General features: G+C 37.7%; 1 protein-coding gene across 1 annotated transcript in view; it reads left to right on the plus strand.

Moving 5' to 3' along the window:
• Positions 1-20,326, plus strand: part of LOC103508641 (insulin-like growth factor 1 receptor) — a gene marked incomplete at its 5' end in the record, with an annotated part of 55,275 nt that overhangs the window by 20,508 nt on the left and 14,441 nt on the right. Inside the window, 11 exons of the mRNA XM_026823198.1 lie at positions 7,286-7,494; positions 8,942-9,112; positions 10,259-10,493; positions 12,569-12,619; positions 13,640-13,649; positions 13,795-14,944; positions 15,204-15,212; positions 15,898-16,165; positions 16,843-17,008; positions 17,960-18,134; positions 18,322-18,495. Of these exons, the coding sequence (XP_026678999.1) occupies positions 7,286-7,494; positions 8,942-9,112; positions 10,259-10,493; positions 12,569-12,619; positions 13,640-13,649; positions 13,795-14,944; positions 15,204-15,212; positions 15,898-16,165; positions 16,843-17,008; positions 17,960-18,134; positions 18,322-18,495 (2,618 nt within the window). The remainder of the gene's footprint in view (positions 1-7,285; positions 7,495-8,941; positions 9,113-10,258; positions 10,494-12,568; positions 12,620-13,639; positions 13,650-13,794; positions 14,945-15,203; positions 15,213-15,897; positions 16,166-16,842; positions 17,009-17,959; positions 18,135-18,321; positions 18,496-20,326) is intronic.

Genomic DNA, 20,326 nt, shown 5'->3' on the forward strand with positions numbered 1-20,326 from the left:
GCAAATGTCCCGTGCAAAGCTCCCTTGCAGGCAACGCATTAATGTGTTTGTGCGCATACGTTTCTGCGCAGTTCTTTCTGCTCCTCCGCTAGTGCGCTTGCATACTGGCGCCACCTAACGGACGGAAAAAACAACTGCTTAAAGTCTGACGTCACATATATTTGAACTCTTTCATTAGAACGGAAAATAAAAATTGAATTTTCGACCTTTTACAGTTATTTTTTCGGAGTTTTGTTCTCAGATTTGGATTTTTCCCAACTTTTTACATTGGAATCGACCATTTATTTATATATAGTTTTTACCCATTTGCAACTGCCCTATTATTCACTATTTCATATTTTGATTTAGTCCAAATTAAAAATTCTGCTTTCCCATTGCTATTACAGTTTGGAAGATACTTTTCCATACTTTGGGTGATATGGGGCACTGGTGTAATCCAGCCATACATAAATGTGTTTTCACCTCTTTCCATCTACCTATCCTATTTATCTACCTACCTAATCTTATATTATAAGAACGAGATCCATTCACATTTCACACACTGATCGCTCTATCTCTAGAACCACAACACCTAGAAACTGAAATTTGGTAGGAATATTCCTATTATGGTCTAGTGTGCAATAAGAAAGGATTTTGCGAAAATCTAAATCGATCCTGTGATATGATCAATTAACAATTCTCATGATTTTCAATTTTTTATTTAACACAAAGATAATAAAATATAAAAAAATATAGCGAAATTCTATTCTATTCTATTTCGCTACTGGGATTCAAATCATAGGTCGGTTTTGAATCCAGGGTCTTGGGCATTGCACTCCTGAGACTGCATTGGTGGGTATTTGAAATTGGGAAGGTCTCCCAAAAATCCCAAGGTGTATTAAAATCGTTCTGTTCAATTTTAAAATCTATTCTATTCCATTTTCATATGAAAATCTATTCTATCTCAATTAAATCCCGTTTAGAGATGATTTTAATTCAAATCTATTCCATTCTAATGTGAATTTCTGTTCTATTTTAATTCAAATCTATTCTGCTCTAGTTTTACTCAAAATCTCTTCTATTCCATTTTGACATTAAAATCTACTCTATACTATTTTAATCAAAAGCTACTCTATTATTCTATTCTATTTTAATCAAAAGCTGTTCTATTCTATTTTATTCCATTCAAATTTTCATTGTCGTCTATTCCATTCTACATTCTATTCTGGTTTTAATTCCTGAAATCTATTCTATTCTATTTTATCTCCAGGGACGATTTCTGGCGTCTGCCGGACGACGCGAGCGTCGCTCGGCGTCGACGCAGAAGTGAGGACGCGGTGGCTAGCAAGTTCCCCAATATGAGTAACCCGAACCAGACGCTGCGCTCTGCCGGGAGCGATGAGAAAGAGGATCAACCTTACGCGGTGCCCTCGCCCGAGGGCAATGTGACAACACCGGACGGTGAGTAGACGTGGCAACGCCGTATAACTCTCATCTTCTCTTTTAAAGAAGAAACACACAAGTCACAAGTCCTCACGATGGTTGACTGCGGTTCAGGACAAGCCAATTAAACATGGCTAGAGACCGTCACCCGAGTGTATGGCAGATAAAAAAAAAGATATTTATTCTGGTTAACATCTTTTAAATTTACTCAATTGTATTGTACATAACTATCCCATCTGGGATTTTTTTTAATACCTTGTTTAACGCCCTACAGGGAGGGCAATTACTAAACAAAGTTTCCTGCACATCTAATTTAATAATAATCATATTATTAAGTTGAATGAATAAATCTAAAATCTTTTTCTGCCATAAACATTCGTCTACAGCTGAAGCCGCTACAACATTTTTTTTTTGGCTTTCTTTTAAGTGGCAGGGTTCTCCTAGAGGAGCTCTTCCACCCAACCACTAAATTTTTCTTTCACTGTGAGCCTGAATCGATCTAAAATCTTATTCTGCCATAAACATTCGGCTACAGCTGAAGCCGCTACAACAACATTTTCTTTTCTCCCCCACAGGTGTGTTCGTGCGGTTCGAGTTCGTCGTTTACGGTGCCACGCGGTTCACTCTCCGCAACCTCAGTCACTTTGGCCGCTACAACATCGAGGTACAAGCGTGCCGGGAAGTGGTACCGGACGAGTCATTTTCTTTTTTTTTCCCCCACAGGTGTGTTCGTGCGGTTCGAGTTCGTCGTTTACGGCGCCACGCGGTTCACTCTCCGCAACCTCAGTCACTTTGGCCGCTACAACATCGAGGTACAAGCGTGCCGGGAAGTGGTACCGGACGAGTTCCTAGACAGTACGAATAGCAACTGCAGTACCAAGAGTCTGGTGACGCGGCGCACGCATGCGAAAAGTGAGCACTTTTTGGTCCTTTTCGGGCCGGATTTTTGATTCTTTGGTCCTTTGGGCCGGATTTTGATTATGTGGTCCTTCGGGCCGGATTTATTGATTATTTGGACATTTGGGCCGTATTTCGATTTTTTGGTCCTTTAGGCCGTATTTTGATTTTTTGGTCCTTTAGGCCGTACTTTGATTTTTTGGTCCTTTGGGTCGTATTTTGATTTTTTGGTCCTTTGGGCCGTATTTTGATTTTTTGGTCCTTTGGGCCGGATTTTTGATACTTTGGTCCTTTGGGCCGGATTTTCTATTATTTGGTCCTTCGGGTACTTTTTGGTCCTTTTCGGGCCGTATTTTGATTTTTTGGTCTTTCGGGCCGGATATTTGATATTTTGATCCTTCGGGCCGGATTTTTGATACTTTGGTCCTTTAGGCCGTATTTTGATTATTTGGTCTTTCGGGCCTTATTTTGATTTTTTGGTCCTTCGGGCCGGATTTTTGATACTTTGGTCCTTCGGGCCGGATTTTTGATACTTTGGTCCTTTGGGCCGGGTTTTTGATTTTTTGGTCTTTCGGGCCGGATTTTTGATACTTTGGTCCTTCGGGCCGGATTTTTGATACTTTGGTCCTTCGGGCCGGATTTTCATTACTTGGCCCTTTGCCCATATTTTGGTTAATTGAATCGAAATTTTCCATGTTTCGTTTTATATTTATACCTACTTGACTTTTTTAAGACTTTTGAGGATCAAAATCTTCTCGACTAATCGATTTCCTTTTCGTTTCGCAGAGGAATTCGATTCCATTGAAAAGTTCAGTGTGGAGAAGAAGAATGGTACCTGGTACGCCATGTGGGAGGCCCCGCGCAATCCGAACGGCATCATTGTGGCGTACAAAATAGAAACGTCCCGCCTGGACAAGTCCAAGTACTCGGATCCACACTGTATATCGCGGCTGGAGTATGACCGCGACGGCAGGTGAGTGAACATTTGATCCATACTGTATACACGGTGTCCCAGAATTTATGCTTAAACTGTTTTTTCTCGAAGCCTGTTTGAAATTGCAAAAAAATTCCATCTAATCAGTGTTTTTTGCTCCCGAATCTTATGGTTTCTTTATTATTATTATTATTATTATTATTATTATTATTATTATTATTATTATTATTATTATTATTATTATTATACTGTCTCCGATGTACCTTCATCACAACTATATTAATAAAAAAATTATGATCTAAGAATGAATTTCTCCGTCTACACAAACTGGAGCTACTTTTGAAGTTTTAGACGAGGAGGATTCAGCGCAAGGTTTATTGAGCCTGTGAAAGGATAGTTAGATGTGAAATAAAATAAATTAGATTTAGACTGGACTGTTCTAGATTAGATTAGATTAGATATGCTTTTTTATTGTACATAAAATATAAACATATATATAGGTACAACGTCAATAACTTAAAACTAGGTTTCTTAACTATAAAAAATATGACACATGAATATGATTTACCTATCTTTTTATCTATTCAGATTATAAATATCATTGAATTCATATAACACTAGAGATGCCAACCACTCTTTTATCTTAATTTTAAATAACTGTAATGGCAATGTTCTAATTCTCGCGGTTCTCTGTACTCGTTTCACAGTTGGAAGTTCGTGAGGAATGAGTTCACAAATGACAACGTATGTGTGTTGGATTGTCCCAAGGGGTATGTGGAGAAGGAGATTCCCGATGGACCTGGGAAATACAAGTACGAGTGCCAAAGATGTATAGGTAAGTTGTCCTGGAATTCGAATCAAAAGAAAGGGGAAAAAGTGGCCTAATAGTGAAAAATTTCGACATTTGTAACAACAGAATTAAATTACTTAAAACATCATGGAATGAATGGCGATTATTTGTTAGGTTTATATTAGACATCCTATGTATTAACATTATTTATTTAAATACTGTTTATTTAATGTATTAACATTATTCATTAATGTTTATAAACATTATTTTTTATTTTTTTTTTTTTAATTTTAATTGTGTTAAGCATATTTAAATGCTTGTCACAAACATCGTTCCCCGATTATTTCACCTAGATAAATTTCATGACATGACTTGGACTCGAACCACCAACCTCCAGATCCAAAGTCCAACGCGTTAACAACTGCACCACTGAGGTTGGTAGGCAGACGCACTACCAACTGAGCTAGCTAGGCTGGTGCCATCGACCAGTTTCGATTGTTTTTTAGTTGCTATGGATACAATATACCTACACTGGAATGCAAAAAATTTAGGACAGTTTTCATTGAACACTGTTACAGCCATTTTAAAGTCAATCTGTTCCAAATGTTCTGCATGTCAGTGTATTGAAATTAAAATGTAAAAGAAAGACGGAAATACACATTGCGCTTGCGTAATTACGAACTTCTAGGAAGAGTTCAGGATCCACTACCTATGCATATGAACTTTAGGAAAGCACTAAAAGGAATTCCTAATCATTTAAGTACGACTGTGCATTCGGCCCTTAAACTTAAACCAAATTTAAATTCACAATGTGGTCCCGGGTATGAACTCTTTTATGCTTTTTGTTCTGATGGTACAATCACTCACTATCACTATAAATATCTAGTTCATTTATCGTCACCTAGAACAAAACACAGTCATAATTTGTATGAGTGCCGTGTAACTATTTAAGTATGCAATACGCAATGAAAGTAAGATTCCGTTAGTGTTAGTGGAGATGTCGTATTTACCTACTTCTTTGTTAACCCCTTCCCCACCGCTTTCAACCGATTTTTGTTCCAAACGAAAAGTGGGAACGGGGTCTTACGTGTCCTTATTGTTTGTGCCTTGAAAAACTATAAGGTTGTCAGAGAGCTATGTACCTATGTACTTACTTACAGTGTCGACACTGTTGTCAAGTTACAATGAGTAGAGAGGTTCAGTAGAAGAGGGAGGGATGAGAGCGCGTGCTTTATTGTTTTAAGATATTTCTTTTCATCCTTCCGATGGGACAAGTAGTTGATATTGACTTAGCTGGGAGGTTAGATATACTATACAGTCTGCTCTAGAATACTCTACCTGTTTAAACTTTGAAAACGGGATACCATGTCAAGTACTAATTAATACTAAAATAAGAAGAGATTTTTTTAGTCCTGAGAAGTTTTTAGAATTTTTTAGTCCTAAATTTTTCAATTTAGTCCTGAGGATGGCATCATGAGATGTTGAAATATGTTGACTCTTTTTTTTTTGTTAAAAAGATGAGTGTTTCACCGCCGTTTTTATTTCGTAGCTATGAAACAACTGCTACATTGGACGCTTGTGGTCTGTGTCGTAGCATGCCCATCCCATAGTATGCCTCTCATCAGATGGGCGAGAAGAGACACAATACTTCCCAATTAGGTGCTGGGTCAACACGAGAACACCAGAAAGTAACCCGTTGAAATATTTGCAATCGAAAAACGAGTACAATTTTTTGTCGATGGTGGGATTCGAACCCGGGACCTTTAAGGAAAGTCGTGTGATGTTCACACCAGATTTTTTGACAGAGGGAACTGTAAATGCTAAAGGTGACCGGCCGTCGCGTCGTGTCGATCGACGGCCTTCGACTATGTGTGGACACAACTTAAGGTCTTATCGTCCCGAAAACGAAGAGAAGAGGACATTACAACCTACCTCGGTGGTGTAGTGGTCAAGGCGCTCGCCTGGTAAACAGGAGGGCGTGGGTTCAATCCCAGCCGAGGTATGGAATTTTATCCTCAATATAATTTGAGAATTTGACCACAATAATAGTAGTAGCCCACTGCTGGAGTAAAGGGACTTTTCAGTCCTATTCGAGCAGTATAAATAAGCACTATTATTATTACTTGTATCAATATGTTTAGATTTTGACAAAGATGTGAAATTGTGTGTCTTCATTTCAGGAGCTTGGTCTTTATCATCTGACAGACATCCTGCGTGGCTCTGTACTCATCATGAAGAATCCTACCTTGTGCTTTGTAGACACAGTGGATTGGGATCTTATATCTTGGTCCAAGGGAGGCCATTATATCAAGGTACTTAAATAATTATTAGAAATCATTAAGAAAAACTGACTACCAGCTCGATGCGCTATGTTATGCTCTGTCTTTAACCTAATACACAAAGTGTTGCAGTGGTCCAAGGGAGGCCATTATATCAAGGTACTTAAACAATTATTAGAAATCATTAAGAAAAACTGACTACCAGCTCGATGCGCTATGTTATGCTCTGTCTTTAACCTAATACACAAAGTGTTGCAAGAGGAAAAAATATAGTTTACACATTTTGTTTCACAGTGTACCGAAGCAAAGTGTTTTTGTTGCGAAATGTCTTGGGCTGCTTAGTGATTTGGTCTGATTTCGTTGTATATAAAAAAAATACATATTGTTACAATCCTATAAAGTTCATAAAAAAAAACTTTCAATAACTATTTCCTCTTCTTCTTCCTTCAGCTAACGTAGTCAAGGAGCTGGAAGACAACCTGGGTATGGTTGAAGTCATCGAGGGTTATCTGAAGATCGCCCGTTCGTATCCCGTCATGTCGCTGAATTTCTTCAAGAAGCTGCGCCTTATCAAGGGAGAAACCCTGGAAACCAACAAGTAAGTATGCTACGACACAGACCACACGAGTCTAATGTAGCAGTTGTTTCATTGCTACGGTATGAAAAGGGCGATGAAACCCTTTTTTTTTCAATACCGCCAAGGAGATTTCTCCTTGGACGCAATAGCTCGACCACACTTGCTGCCGCAGGTCTCTCTCATTATGTCTTTTTAATGGTTATCTGAAAGAGGGCCTCTGAGTGATTTTTTTTTTTTTTTTTTTAGAAAGAACTACGTATGTTTTTTAAGTTTTGATAGAGGGAACTTTTTTTAGAGGTATAATAGAGGAAACTGTAACAAACTGTTGAGATACTAAAATGTCTGCTATATCAATGTTGACTAATGTGAACTTCATTTCCCCACAGATGGAAAATGGAGGAAATCGAGAACGCGGACAACAAGGCCTCCTCCTCACTGAACGAAACCGAACACGAAACCACGGACCCTTGCATCCAGATTATTCCCAACCTCAAACCGTTCACCCAGTATGCATACTATGTGCGCACCTATACCATTGCTACGGAGCGCAACGGCGCGCAGAGCCCCATACAGTATTTCCTCACCAAGCCGAATAGTAAGTAGAAAAGAATATACTTTGTTTATTCTGCTCGAATGAGACTAGAAAGTCCCTTTACCCCAGCGGCCCAAGCAAGGTCTCGTTTATTTTATATGGGTTTAATAAATAGCATAATAAAACATAATGGAAAAACAAATTTGGTCCTTAGGGCCGGACTTTGTAATGTTGGTCCTTTGGGCCGGATTTTGAAGTTTTGATCCTTCGGGCCGGATTTTGAAGTTTTGGTCACTCGGGCCGGATTTTTGAAGTTTTGGTCCTTCGGGCCGGAATTTTTTTCTCTCTAGTTTTGGTTGAATTGTAATTATGTTCACCCAGTATGCGTACTATGTGCGCACCTATACGATAGCCACGGAGTGCAACGGCGCGCAGAGCCCCATACAGTATTTCCTCACCAAGCCGAATAGTAAGTTGTTGTTTTCAAATGTCGGGAACTTGGCCATTAGGTCATTCTCCCACGTGCATTCCAATATTTTTCCACGATGTTGTTGCGGGACATTAGTGCAGGACAGGAAGTAGAAGTTGGTCCATCGAGCCGGATTTTGAAGTTTTGGTCCTTCGGGCCGAATTTTGTAAATTTGGTCCTTCGAGCCGGATTTTTGAAGTTTTGGTCCTTTGGGCCGAATTTTGTAAATTAGGTCCTTCGAGCCGGATTTTTGAAGTTTTGGTCCTTCGGGCCGTATTTTGTAAATTTGGTCCTTCGAGCCGGATTTTTGAAGTTTTGGTCCTTCGGGCCGTATTTTGTAATTTTGGTCCTTCGAGCCGGATTTTTGAAGTTTTGGTCCTTCGGGCCGGATTTTGTAATGTTGGTCCATCGAGCCGGATTTTTGAAGTTTTGGTCCTTCGGGCCGAATTTAGTAATGTTGGTCCATCGAGCCGGATTTTGTAGTTTTGGTCCTTCGGGCCAAATTTTGTAAATTTGGTCCTTTGAACCGGATTTTTGAAGTTTTGGTCCTTTATTTAGACTGAATATTATGCAAGCCTAGTGTAATATCCACTCGGCCACGGAGGTTGTTCGTCGTTAAAATAAATAAAAATGAAATAATAACCGATTATCCTTATTCTAATACTCTACTGACTCCAACTTTAGTGTTGTGGTGGTTAACGCGTTGGATTTTGGATCTGGAGGTTGGTGGTTCGAATCCAAGTCAAAACATGGAATTTATCTAGGTGTAATTATTGGGGAACGATATTTAAGCAAGCCACACAATTGAAAATTCCTCCTTTTCCTCCTACTCTACTGACTTTTTTTTTTAATTTATTTTATTTATCATGCTCATTTACAGAAATATTATGCATAATTTACATACAAATACTAATACTAATGTAATCTTACATACTAATACTTATGATCTATCTAATCTAAAAAATATTCTTAAACTTTGTTGATCTACTTTAATTAATAGATGAATAAATAAAACTCTTGTAATTTTCTCTCCTTCCTCAGCGCCCTCGGTACCGCGGGAACTTATCGCCACCCCCCTCTCCTCATCCGAGATAGAAATATCCTGGAAACCCCCGGAGAAACCTAACGGGAATGTTACGCACTACTATATAGTCGGCTCCTGGGAGCGAGATGATCCGATGATTATCGAAACCAGAAACTACTGTCAGGAACGTAAGTATTAAGATGGGAACTTTTGGTCCCTTCGGGCCGGATTTTTAAATTTTGGTCCTTCGGGCCGGATTTTTAAATTTTGGTCCTCCGAGAGGGAACTATGTTCAGGAACGTGAGTATTGAGCTATGTGTAGAAATAGATCTGAATATGGATGGGAACTTTTGGTCCTTCGGGCCGGATTTTTAAATTTTGGTCCTCCGAGAGGAACTATGGTCAGGAACGTGAGTATTGAGCTATGTGTAGAAATCGTAAGTGTAAAAATCACAATTTTGAGTTATCATGTGTATCGGATATAAAAAAAAACGTCCTCTATCACAAACACGAAGAGGCGTGAGTGTATCTTAAACCGTTGAATATTTACATTGATTTCTTATTCCGGCGTATTTTCTACAAAAATTCCAACTATCAATACTTGCCGAAAATCTGCCAGAAAAGCATATGTAGCATGCTTGAAAAATGTTTTAACGAATAGGTAAACATGGACTTTATGAAGATTATGCAGTAGAAAGGGCTCAAAAAATAAATTTAAAAACTTAAAAAAAAAAAAACTTATTTTGGCCCTCCTGAAAAAATGTGATTTTCGCACTTACGCCTCTTCGTGTTTGGTACGACGATTTGTTTGAAATCGGGGATTTTTCGGTTATACGAGTTAAATTTATGGCTGGTTGTGTGAACTCGTAGCTCGTCTTTCAAATTCGTGAAGTTTCGGGGATATGCGTTCAAATCCGTGAAGTTTCGGGGATATGCGTTCAAATCCGTGAAGTTTCGGGGATATGCGTTCAAAAAACGTGAGTATTGAGCTATGTGTAGAAATAGATCTGAATATGGATGGGAACTTTTGGTCCTTCGGGCCAGATTTCGAAATTTTGGTCTTTCGGGCTAGATTTCCAATATTTGGTCCTTCGGGTCGTATTTTGTCTAATGTAACACACACCTATGGCAAGTGTTACCATTGGGCTAACCTGATGCTTATGCTATTTTACTATTACCCAAAATTGATCATTTTTTAATTGAATGGATTTTTTTCCCCCCAAGATGGTTTGTGTAAGTTTAACCTATCCTTTAGAGCTGTTTGCCCCCACACTTGAGTTTTTGTGTTTGGAGTTCTACCAAGTTTAATATTTTTTTGTTTCTCATCCGTGTAGCGGTCATTCTCACCGGCTCCGGCGGTCCAGCGGTCACAACCACAACAGTCGCCACCCCAACCACCCCGGCCGGCGGCACAACCACCCCACCCAACCAACTCATGGGTGGGGACGATGATAAGTGTGAGTGCGAGACGAGATATGGCAAGAGCGAGGATGTGAGGGAGAAGGAGAATAACCGGCGGATTGAGATAGAATTTGAGAATACACTGCAAGACCAGGTGTATGTGAAAAGGTGAGTGAAATATTTGCTGAAATTCTACTCTTTTTCTGTTCTCTTTTTCACTTAAAATTAGAATTTCTACTGTTTTTCAGTTCTTTTTCTCTTAAAATTAGATATTCTAATCTTTTTCTGTTCTCTTTTTCACTTAAAATTAGAATTTCTACTGTTCTTTTTTTTTCTCTTAAAATTAGAAATTCTACTCTTTTTCTGTTCTCTTTTTCACTTAAAATTAGAATTTCTACTGTTTTTCAGTTCTTTTTCTCTTAAAATTAGAAATTCTAATCTTTTTCTGTTTTCTTTTTCACTTAAAATTAGAATTTCTACTGTTTTTCAGTTCTTTTTCTCTTAAAATTAGAAATTCTACTGTTTTTCTGTTCTCTTTTTCACTTAAAATTAGAATTTCCACTGTTTTTCAGTTCTTTTTCTCTTAAAATTAGAAATTCTAATCTTTTTCTGTTCTTTTTCCTAGAAGAAGAAAATAAGTAATAACTGTTTTTGTATGTATTTTTCAATTTTCATTTTAAAAACCAGATAATCCCCACTCCTCGTTTTTCTAAATTTGTAACTTTCAGGACCAGGTTTATTTGAAAAGGTGAGTGTATGATTGTTTTTTTCATTTCCTACTTACTGTCCTATTTTATTTTTGAAAAATAAACAATTTTTCGATACGTATATGTTGTTATTGTTGTTGCAAATGTCGGGTTATTTGACTACTAGATCATTTTGCCTCTTACTTCCCAATGTTTGCCTATAAAGTCATTTCTGGCTTCCAAGGAATGTACAACAATACATCGAACATACAATTTCAACATTTTCTTTTTGTAGTTCCACAATTTATAATTTTTCATTATTTTTTTTTTCTACAAATTACATTGATATGTATTTCACTTTTATTTTAAATCACATAATGTTAAATTTACCAATACATATGTAGTATTAATTTATAATGCAATTCTTTTTCTCACAAGGGGCCTTAGTAGAATCATGTAGTTTGTTTTGGCTCAAAAGCCTTCCATTATATCACCTATGTATAAAGTCTTTGGGAAACTGTTATTTCGTGAAGTTTATTATTATTAAAATAAAACTAAAATAATTACCGATATAAAATAAAACTAAAATAATTACCGAGGAATAATTATTTAATTAAAAATCTTCAAGAAATAAAATTAAAAAGACAATTCAGATTCGACTATCAACAAAATATTTGGTGAGCTTTCGAGAATACTCAGATTCTCATCATCAGACCAGAGGTGTTTACTCGCCGAGCGCTGGACTCACACTCTAGACTCACTTCAACTCCAGCGCTCGGCGAGTAAACACCTCTGGTCTGATGATGAGAATCTGAGTATTCTCGAAAGCTCACCAAATATTTTGTTGATAGTCGAATCTGAATTGTCTTTTTAATTTTATTTCTTGAAGATTTTTAATTAAATAATTATTCCTCGGTAATTATTTTAGTTTTATTTTATATCGGTAATTATTTTAGTTTTATTTTAATAATAATAAACTTCACGAAATAACAGTTTCCCAAAGACTTTATACATAGGTGATATAATGGAAGGCTTTTGAGCCAAAACAAACTACATGATTCTACTAAGGCCCCTTGTGAGAAAAAGAATTGCATTATAAATTAATACTACATATGTATTGGTAAATTTAACATTATGTGATTTAAAATAAAAGTGAAATACATATCAATGTAATTTGTAGAAAAAAAAAATAATGAAAAATTATAAATTGTGGAACTACAAAAAGAAAATGTTTACTATTATTATTATTATTATTATTATTATTATTATTATTATTATTTTTATTATTATTATTACTACCACCTATTTTCTATTCACTATTTTATTATATATTTTTTTTTCTTTTGTGATTATTATGATTTTTATTTATTTTTTCAGTTTATTACTTTTTTTAGTTGTTTTTTTTTTTTTAGTTTTCTTTTTATTAATTCTTCAGTCGTCTTAAGTTCGTTTATTAAGAAATAATTACTTTAGTCTTTAATAATTTCTCCTTCTATTTATTCTGTGCTTTATCTTGATTGGTAACTCTTGTTTCGTTCTCTCCTCTTCTCCTTATAGTTCAGATGAGTCAGACGACCAACTCGTTCACTTCGATCATCTGAGAGCCGGGTAAGACCATCCTGTCTTGTGGAAAACCGCTCACTACTCTCTCTCTCTCTATTATGTAAAGACTGAGTGAGTGAATCATAAAATTAGAGTGAGTGAGTTATAAAGAAAAGTGAGTGAGTGAGTCATAAAATTAGAGTGAGTGAGTTATAAAGAAGAGTGAGTGAGTTATAAAATTAGAGTGGGTGAGTGAGTGAGTTATAAAAAAGAGTGAGTGAGTTATAAAGAAGAGTGAGTGAGTGAGTTATAAAGAAGGGTGAGTGAGTGAGTGAGTTATAAAAGAAGAGTGAGTTATAAAATTAGAGTGAGTGATTGAGTGAGTTATAAAGAGGAGTGAGTGAGTGAGTGAGTGAGTGAGTGAGTTATAAAAGAAGGATGAGTGAGTGAGTGAGTGAGTTATAAAAGTAGAGTGAGTGAGTGAGTTATAAAATTAGGATGAGCGAGTGAGTTATAAAAGTAGGATGAGTGAGTTATAAAAGTAGAGTGAGTGAGTGAGTTGTAAAAGTAGTGTGAGTGAGTGAGTTATAAAAGTAGGTTGAGTAAATGAGTTATAAAAGTAGGGTGATTGAGTGAGTTTTAAAAGTAGGGTGAGTGAGTGAGTGAGTTATAAAAGTAGGGTGAGTGAGTGAGTTATAAAAGTAGGGTGAGTAAATGAGTTATAATAGTAGGGTGAGTGAGTGAGTGAGTTATAAAAGTAGGGTGAGTGAGTGAGTTATAAAAGTAGGGTGAGTGAGTGAGTTATAAAAGTAGGGTGAGTGAGTGTCTGAGTTATAAAATCTGACTCATTGACTGAGTAGTTCATTAACTCACTCACTCTTTACACATATTTCTCTCTCTCTCGGATCGCTGGTAATCCCCTTACTTGTGTTGCTTGCCTGAAGCTCTCTCTCTCTATCTCATGATCTTGGTTCATTCAGCATTACGGTTCAAAATGCCTCATTTTCAGTCCCCACTCGTAGCTATTCGTTTGAATTCGTGAAAATTCGGAAATATTCTTTTAAATTCGGAAATATTCTTTTGTAGGGCACGGTTGGTCCAGTGGTAACGCGCTTGCTTGCCATGCAGAAGGTCCCGGGTTCGAATCCCACCATCGACAAAAAATTGTACTCGTTTTTTGATTGCAAATATTTCAACGGGTTACTTTCTGGTGTTCTCGTGTTGACCCCAAATCCGTGAAGTTTCGGGGATATGCGTTCAAATCCGTGAAGTTTCGGGGATATGCGTTCAAATCCGTGAAGTTTCGGGGATATGCGTTCAAATCCGTGAAGTTTCGGGGATATGCGTTCAAATCCGTGAAGTTTCGGGGATATGCGTTCAAATCCGTGAAGTTTCGGGGATATGCGTTCAAATCCGTGAAGTTTCGGGGATATGCGTTCAAATCCGTGAAGTTTCGGGGATATGCGTTCAAATCCGTGAAGTTTCGGGGATATGCGTTCAAATCCGTGAAGTTTCGGGGATATGCGTTCAAATCCGTGAAGTTTCGGGGATATGCGTTCAAATCCGTGAAGTTTCGGGGATATGCGTTCAAATCCGTGAAGTTTCGGGGATATGCGTTCAAATCCGTGAAGTTTCGGGGATATGCGTTCAAATCCGTGAAGTTTCGGGGATATGCGTTCAAATCCGTGAAGTTTCGGGGATATGCGTTCAAATCCGTGAAGTTTCGGGGATATGCGTTCAAATCCGTGAAGTTTCGGGGATATGCGTTCAAATCCGTGAAGTTTCGGGGATATGCGTTCAAATCCGTGAAGTTTCGGGGATATGCGTTCAAATCCGTGAAGTTTCGGGGATATGCGTTCAAATCCGTGAAGTTTCGGGGATATGCGTTCAAATCCGTGAAGTTTCGGGGATATGCGTTCAAATCCGTGAAGTTTCGGGGATATGCGTTCAAATCCGTGAAGTTTCGGGGATATGCGTTCAAATCCGTGAAGTTTCGGGGATATGCGTTCAAATCCGTGAAGTTTCGGGGATATGCGTTCAAATCCGTGAAGTTTCGGGGATATGCGTTCAAATCCGTGAAGTTTCGGGGATATGCGTTCAAATCCGTGAAGTTTCGGGGATATGCGTTCAAATCCGTGAAGTTTCGGGGATATGCGTTCAAATCCGTGAAGTTTCGGGGATATGCGTTCAAATCCGTGAAGTTTCGGGGATATGCGTTCAAATCCGTGAAGTTTCGGGGATATGCGTTCAAATCCGTGAAGTTTCGGGGATATGCGTTCAAATCCGTGAAGTTTCGGGGATATGCGTTCGAATTCGTGAAGTTTCGGGGATATGCGTTCGAATTCGTGAAGTTTCGGGGATATGCGTTCAAGCTAGCGGAACTGTGTTCTGGCCAATATGAATATTGCTCAAGTGGTGACGTAAAATTGGTGACAAATATTTTGCATGATCGGCCAATTAAAAGTAAAAGTTCGCCAGCCTAGCCAGCTTGGAAGGTAGCGCGTCTGCCTTGTAAGCGCTAGGTCGCGGGTTTGATTCCCGCCCGGGGGGGACTTCCTTTATCCTAAACAGATTGGATGTTCGAATTTTTACAAAGAATTTTGCAAAATGAGGCATTTCCTTTCATTCATAATTCATCCCCCCATTTCAGAGAAGCACGGTGGGTTTTTCCATTTCGAATGTTCATCTCAAAGGGTTAAACCTCAGTTTTTTAAAAAAGCGGAAATATTTATGGTCGAGAAATCTCATGGTTCTCGAATTTGCTCGCTTGCCGGAAGGTCCCGGGTTCTGTTCCCCTGGATGGTGGGAAATTTTGCACCGTGCATCGACAAGAGCTACTGAGAGGCACTTTTTTTTATTGTTATTTATTATTCTTGTTATTATTTTCCCCGAAAAAAAGGCTTCAATTTTGTTGGTGTTTTTTTTTTTTCAACGTAAAATTTAATGTTTCCGGAATACTATGAGTATTGGAATGCGACTAGCTTTTTCTTCGGGGCAATTTCTCATAATTATGTAATTTTAATCTAGCAACAGAAAGCTATGAATGAGGGATGATGTACTGTGTTTCTTGTCCACCTGATAACGGACATACTACGAGTGGGGCATGTTATGATACAGAATGGTCTAAACTAGAATTTTTACTTTCTATTTTAACAGGGTAAATGTCACAGCACCGCTTATCTTCGCAGATTTGTGTGAAGTTTGTCAATTTTTTGGTCCTTCAGGCCAGATTTCAATTTTTGGCCCTTCGGGCCAGATTTCGATTTTTTGATCCTTCGGGCCAAATTTCAATTTTTTGGTCCTTCGGGCCAGATTTTGATTTCTTGGTCCTTCGTTCGGGCCAGATTTCGGTACTTGGTCCTCCGGTCGGGATTTCATTTTAAATTTTTCCCCTCTGATTGTTTCAGTGTACAAGAAGGACTCATGGGAGGTGCTGCGCTCTAAGGTGACCATTCTGGATGAGCTGGGGAACGGTTCGTTTGGTTTGGTGTACAGAGGCCTCATCAAGGACTTCCGGTCCCTGGCGGAACACCCGTGTGCTATCAAAGTGGCCAATGAGAACGCTTCGGAGCGAGAGAAAGCCGAGTTCCTGAATGAAGCCTCGGTTATGAAGTGAGTAACTCGATGTTGTCTAGCTAGGGGACTATTTGTTAGTTAATTTTTAAAAAGCCAGATATCACAACATTTCACTGTTGTAGATACATAGTACGTATTTTTCTTCGTATTTTGGTTCTCATAGGTATTTGGAACAAAAATTGTTAACGGGCCTAATTTTGGCCCACAAAATGTTTTTCTTGGGACTTTTTTGTATGTACAAATGAAGCATCCTCCCCCCCCCCCCTAACACTATTAATGAGCTACATGAGAATAGAATAGAATAGAATATTATTTGTTAGGTTTATATTAGACATCCTATGTATTAACATTATTCTTACCGTTTTTATTATTAGTACCTAGTATCCAATAATAATAAAAACGGTAAGAATAGCTAGGGGACGTTAAACAGAGAGTAGACTAGCGTCTGGCTGTCTTAATAACCACAAAAAAAATTTCATCCAAATCGATCGACCCGTTTTCTCGTGTAAAGAGGACAGAAATACGTCTGTCAGCGTAACAGACAGACATATCGACAGAAATTTTTTCAATGTTGATTTTTGGGATCCTTGATGCCTAAAGGATAAGATTTGTAAGGATAAAAAGAAATTATAATAATTAAAAAATAAATAAAATCACGATTCTAAGCAATATGTACCTAAAAATCTACATTTTTTTTTTACATGTTATTCCAGAGCGTTCGACACCCATCACGTGGTGAAGTTATACGGGGTGGTATCTGAGGGTAATCCTACTCTGGTTATCATGGAGTTGATGGGAGGGGGCGATCTGAAGAATTATCTGCGATCCTGTCGACCTGACGCCGAAACTGATGTGGAAAGATCCCCGCCTACTCTGAGCGTAAGTTTCTTTTCTTTTTTATTTTACTTGTAATTTTTGTAATTTGTAATAATGGCTTTTTATTTTTAACATTGTAGTTTTATAATAGTTGTACAAGTAGGTAAAATAATATCTATTCCGAACGAACCCAAAAACCCGACTGTGAAAATAAAAGTAATTTGTAATAATGGCTTTTTATTTTTAACATTGTAGTTTTATAATAGTTGTACAAGTAGGTCAAATAATATCTAATAATAATTATACAAATAAATGGTAAACGACACCCAATTCCAATCAAGAAGGGACATCATTATGACAGAATTTGATATTGGTAAATGTACCTGGATACTAGTACCCATTCCAGGCAAGAATTGAGTAATCTTTATCTATTATATTTAATGCCTACCTGTAGACTCAAGATTCTTCCTCCAGTCAGACTTTTTAGGAACCACTGTTTTACATAATAGGTACTTCATTTTCGGAAGAAAAAGGGAAAAGAATCAACAATAGAAAAAGACCCAAGTCAAGTAGAAACAAATAAAATGTCAGAAGACTATTTGTTAGAATATTATTTTATAATTTGTATTTACTTATTCCTAAATTGAATATGTTCAGGTCCACTCTCAACTCTTCCTCCATAAGATTCGGTGTACTGTTTCACCATACTGAAATCTGGCTCGAAGGACCACTTTATAAAAATTCGGCGCGGAGGACCAAAGAACCAAATAATCGAAATCCGGCCCGAAGGACCAACTAATCAAAATTCGGCCCGAAGGACCAAATAATGAAAAATCTGGCCCGAAGGGCCAAAAAATCAAATCCGGCCCGAATGACCAAAAAGGGTTTATCCCTTGTACACATTATTTCTACAGGAGTATTTTCCCCCAAAAGACCCCAGTTTTAGGTAAATCTATTGTTTTTTTTTTTTTAAAAAGCCCTTTTGTCATGTTTTTGTCCTTCTTCTCTTCGCAGCGTATTTTACAAATGGCGGCCGAGGTGGCGGACGGTATGGCGTATTTGGCGGACAAGAAGTTTGTGCATCGTGATTTGGCGGCTCGGAACTGCATGGTGGCGGATGATTTGACGGTCAAGGTCGGTGACTTCGGAATGACGCGAGACATTTATGAGACCGAATATTATCGGAAAGGTAAGTGGTGAATTTAAGAGAAAAAAAAAAGGGTTTTAAGGAGGTTTGACAGAGTCAACTGTAAAGGAAAGAAAAATCCTCGAGATTTCTTTAATTTCACTTCGCTCGTTCAACTTAAACATTAAGTACATTAACCCATTATGCTCTTTCTTTTACATTAACCCATTATGCTCTTTCTTTTCTTCAGGGTCCCGTGGATTTCTGCCAGTACGTTGGATGGCGCCCGAGAGTCTCAAGGATGGGGTGTTCACGTCCCACTCCGACGTGTGGAGTTATGGGGTGGTACTCTGGGAGATGGCTACCCTCGCCTCGCAACCATACCAGGGTCTCTCCAACGAACAGGTCCTCAACTGGGTCAAAGGTAAGTCCTCAAATGAGTACAAGGTAAATCCACCAATATCGCTCAGTTAATTATATCCAGCCCGAAGGACCAAATATTCGAAACCCGGCCCAGAGGGTTAAATAATCGAATTCTGGCCCAAAGGATCAAATAATCAAAATCTGGCCCGAGGGACAAAATGATCATAATCCGGCCCGAAGGACCAAATATTCGAAATCCGGCCCAGAGGGCCAAATAATCAAAAATCCGGCCCGAAGGACCAAATAATCAAAATCTGGCCCGAGGGACAAAATGATCATAATCCGGCCCGAAGGACCAAATATTCGCAATCCGGCCCGAAGGACCAAATATTCGCAATCCGGCCCAGAGGGCCAAATAATCAAAAATCGGCCTCGAAGGACCAAATAATCAAAATCTGGCCCGAGGGACCAAATAACTTTTGATGTACTTTTTATTTTTAGTCTATTTACATAATTTGATTTGATTTGAATACTCGTATATGACTTTATTTATTTTTTAAATTTACAATATACATTTTATCCATTCTCCTATCTATGCTTATTCTAAGGAGCAATAATTCTATTCCTTCTATTATTCAATAATATCAATAAATAATTCAATAATATCAATAATTCTATTCCTTCTATTATTCAATAATATCAATAAATAATTCAATAATATCAATAATTCTATTCCTATTATTCAATAATATCAATAAATAATTCAATAATATCAATAATTCTATTCCTTCTATTATTCAATAATATCAATAAATAATTCAATCACCAGGCGAGCGTCTTGACCACTACGCCACCGAGGCAACCTTTACCTATAGGTATACTTGTAGAATTTATGTATGTTTTCAAAACGGGATATTTTATCCTAGCATTCATTATCTTTCAAAGTAAAATCTACCCAGTAACAATTGATTTCCAAGATAAATACTTAAATCAAAATAGATCTTCTAAAATTAGCCTGGTTAGCTTGGAAGGTAGCGTGCCTGCATTGTAGGTGCTAGGTTGAGGCTTCCATTCCACGGGCAATCTTTATAACAGGAAGAATCTCTTGAGTCTTTGACCCCCCCAATGTTCATGCTTTGTGACCAGGATCACAATCTGATTGGTTCATTTCAAACTTTTTAGCCAATCAGATTGCTCAAACCGAGTTTACACTCTGTCCAACCGCCACTGAAATGTATATCACCCAGCCAGATCTAAGTATTCATTTTAACCAGCCATCCTATATTTAGGGGCCTTAAAATCTTATATTATAATCTTTCGGCCCCTCCCCTTTTTACTCAACATACTGTGAATAATTTTATTTTTTATCCATTGCATTTAATAATTTTTTTGTCTGTAACAAAAAAACAAAAAAAAACACTAGTAAAATCTAAATTTTATAAATGAAAACAAAATCCACATTTATGTATTATTTTTATTTTTTAGGAGAGTTTTTTTTTTCTTTCTTGTAATGATATTATATTCACTTGAACATTTTTAACCTAAGTAATAAAAAAAACTGAAATGTCTAGATTTAAATTCTTAGTAAAAATATATCTTGGAATGTTGTGACTTTTTCCTTCTATTTCCTAATAGCGTACAAAATTACAAGGGCTCTAACAAACGGGGAAAAACACCGTTTCGGACTCAGGGGGACCTCAAAAGTGTGGGTTTGAGCCCCACTTGCGGCCAATTTTTTCCTATAAGGATAAGCAGGTTTGATCATGGAAAGGGCCTGATTTTCCCGCTTATTCTGCTGTCTTCCTTCTCATGATTTCGGGATGATAACTTACATACCTCGTGATCATCGACCTAATCACATCCTCTCGTTCGTTCTTCCCTCTATCAAACTT

Source organism: Diaphorina citri, unplaced genomic scaffold (genome assembly GCF_000475195.1).
Source record: "Diaphorina citri unplaced genomic scaffold, Diaci psyllid genome assembly version 1.1 scaffold419, whole genome shotgun sequence".
Classification (NCBI taxonomy): domain Eukaryota; kingdom Metazoa; phylum Arthropoda; class Insecta; order Hemiptera; family Psyllidae; genus Diaphorina; species Diaphorina citri.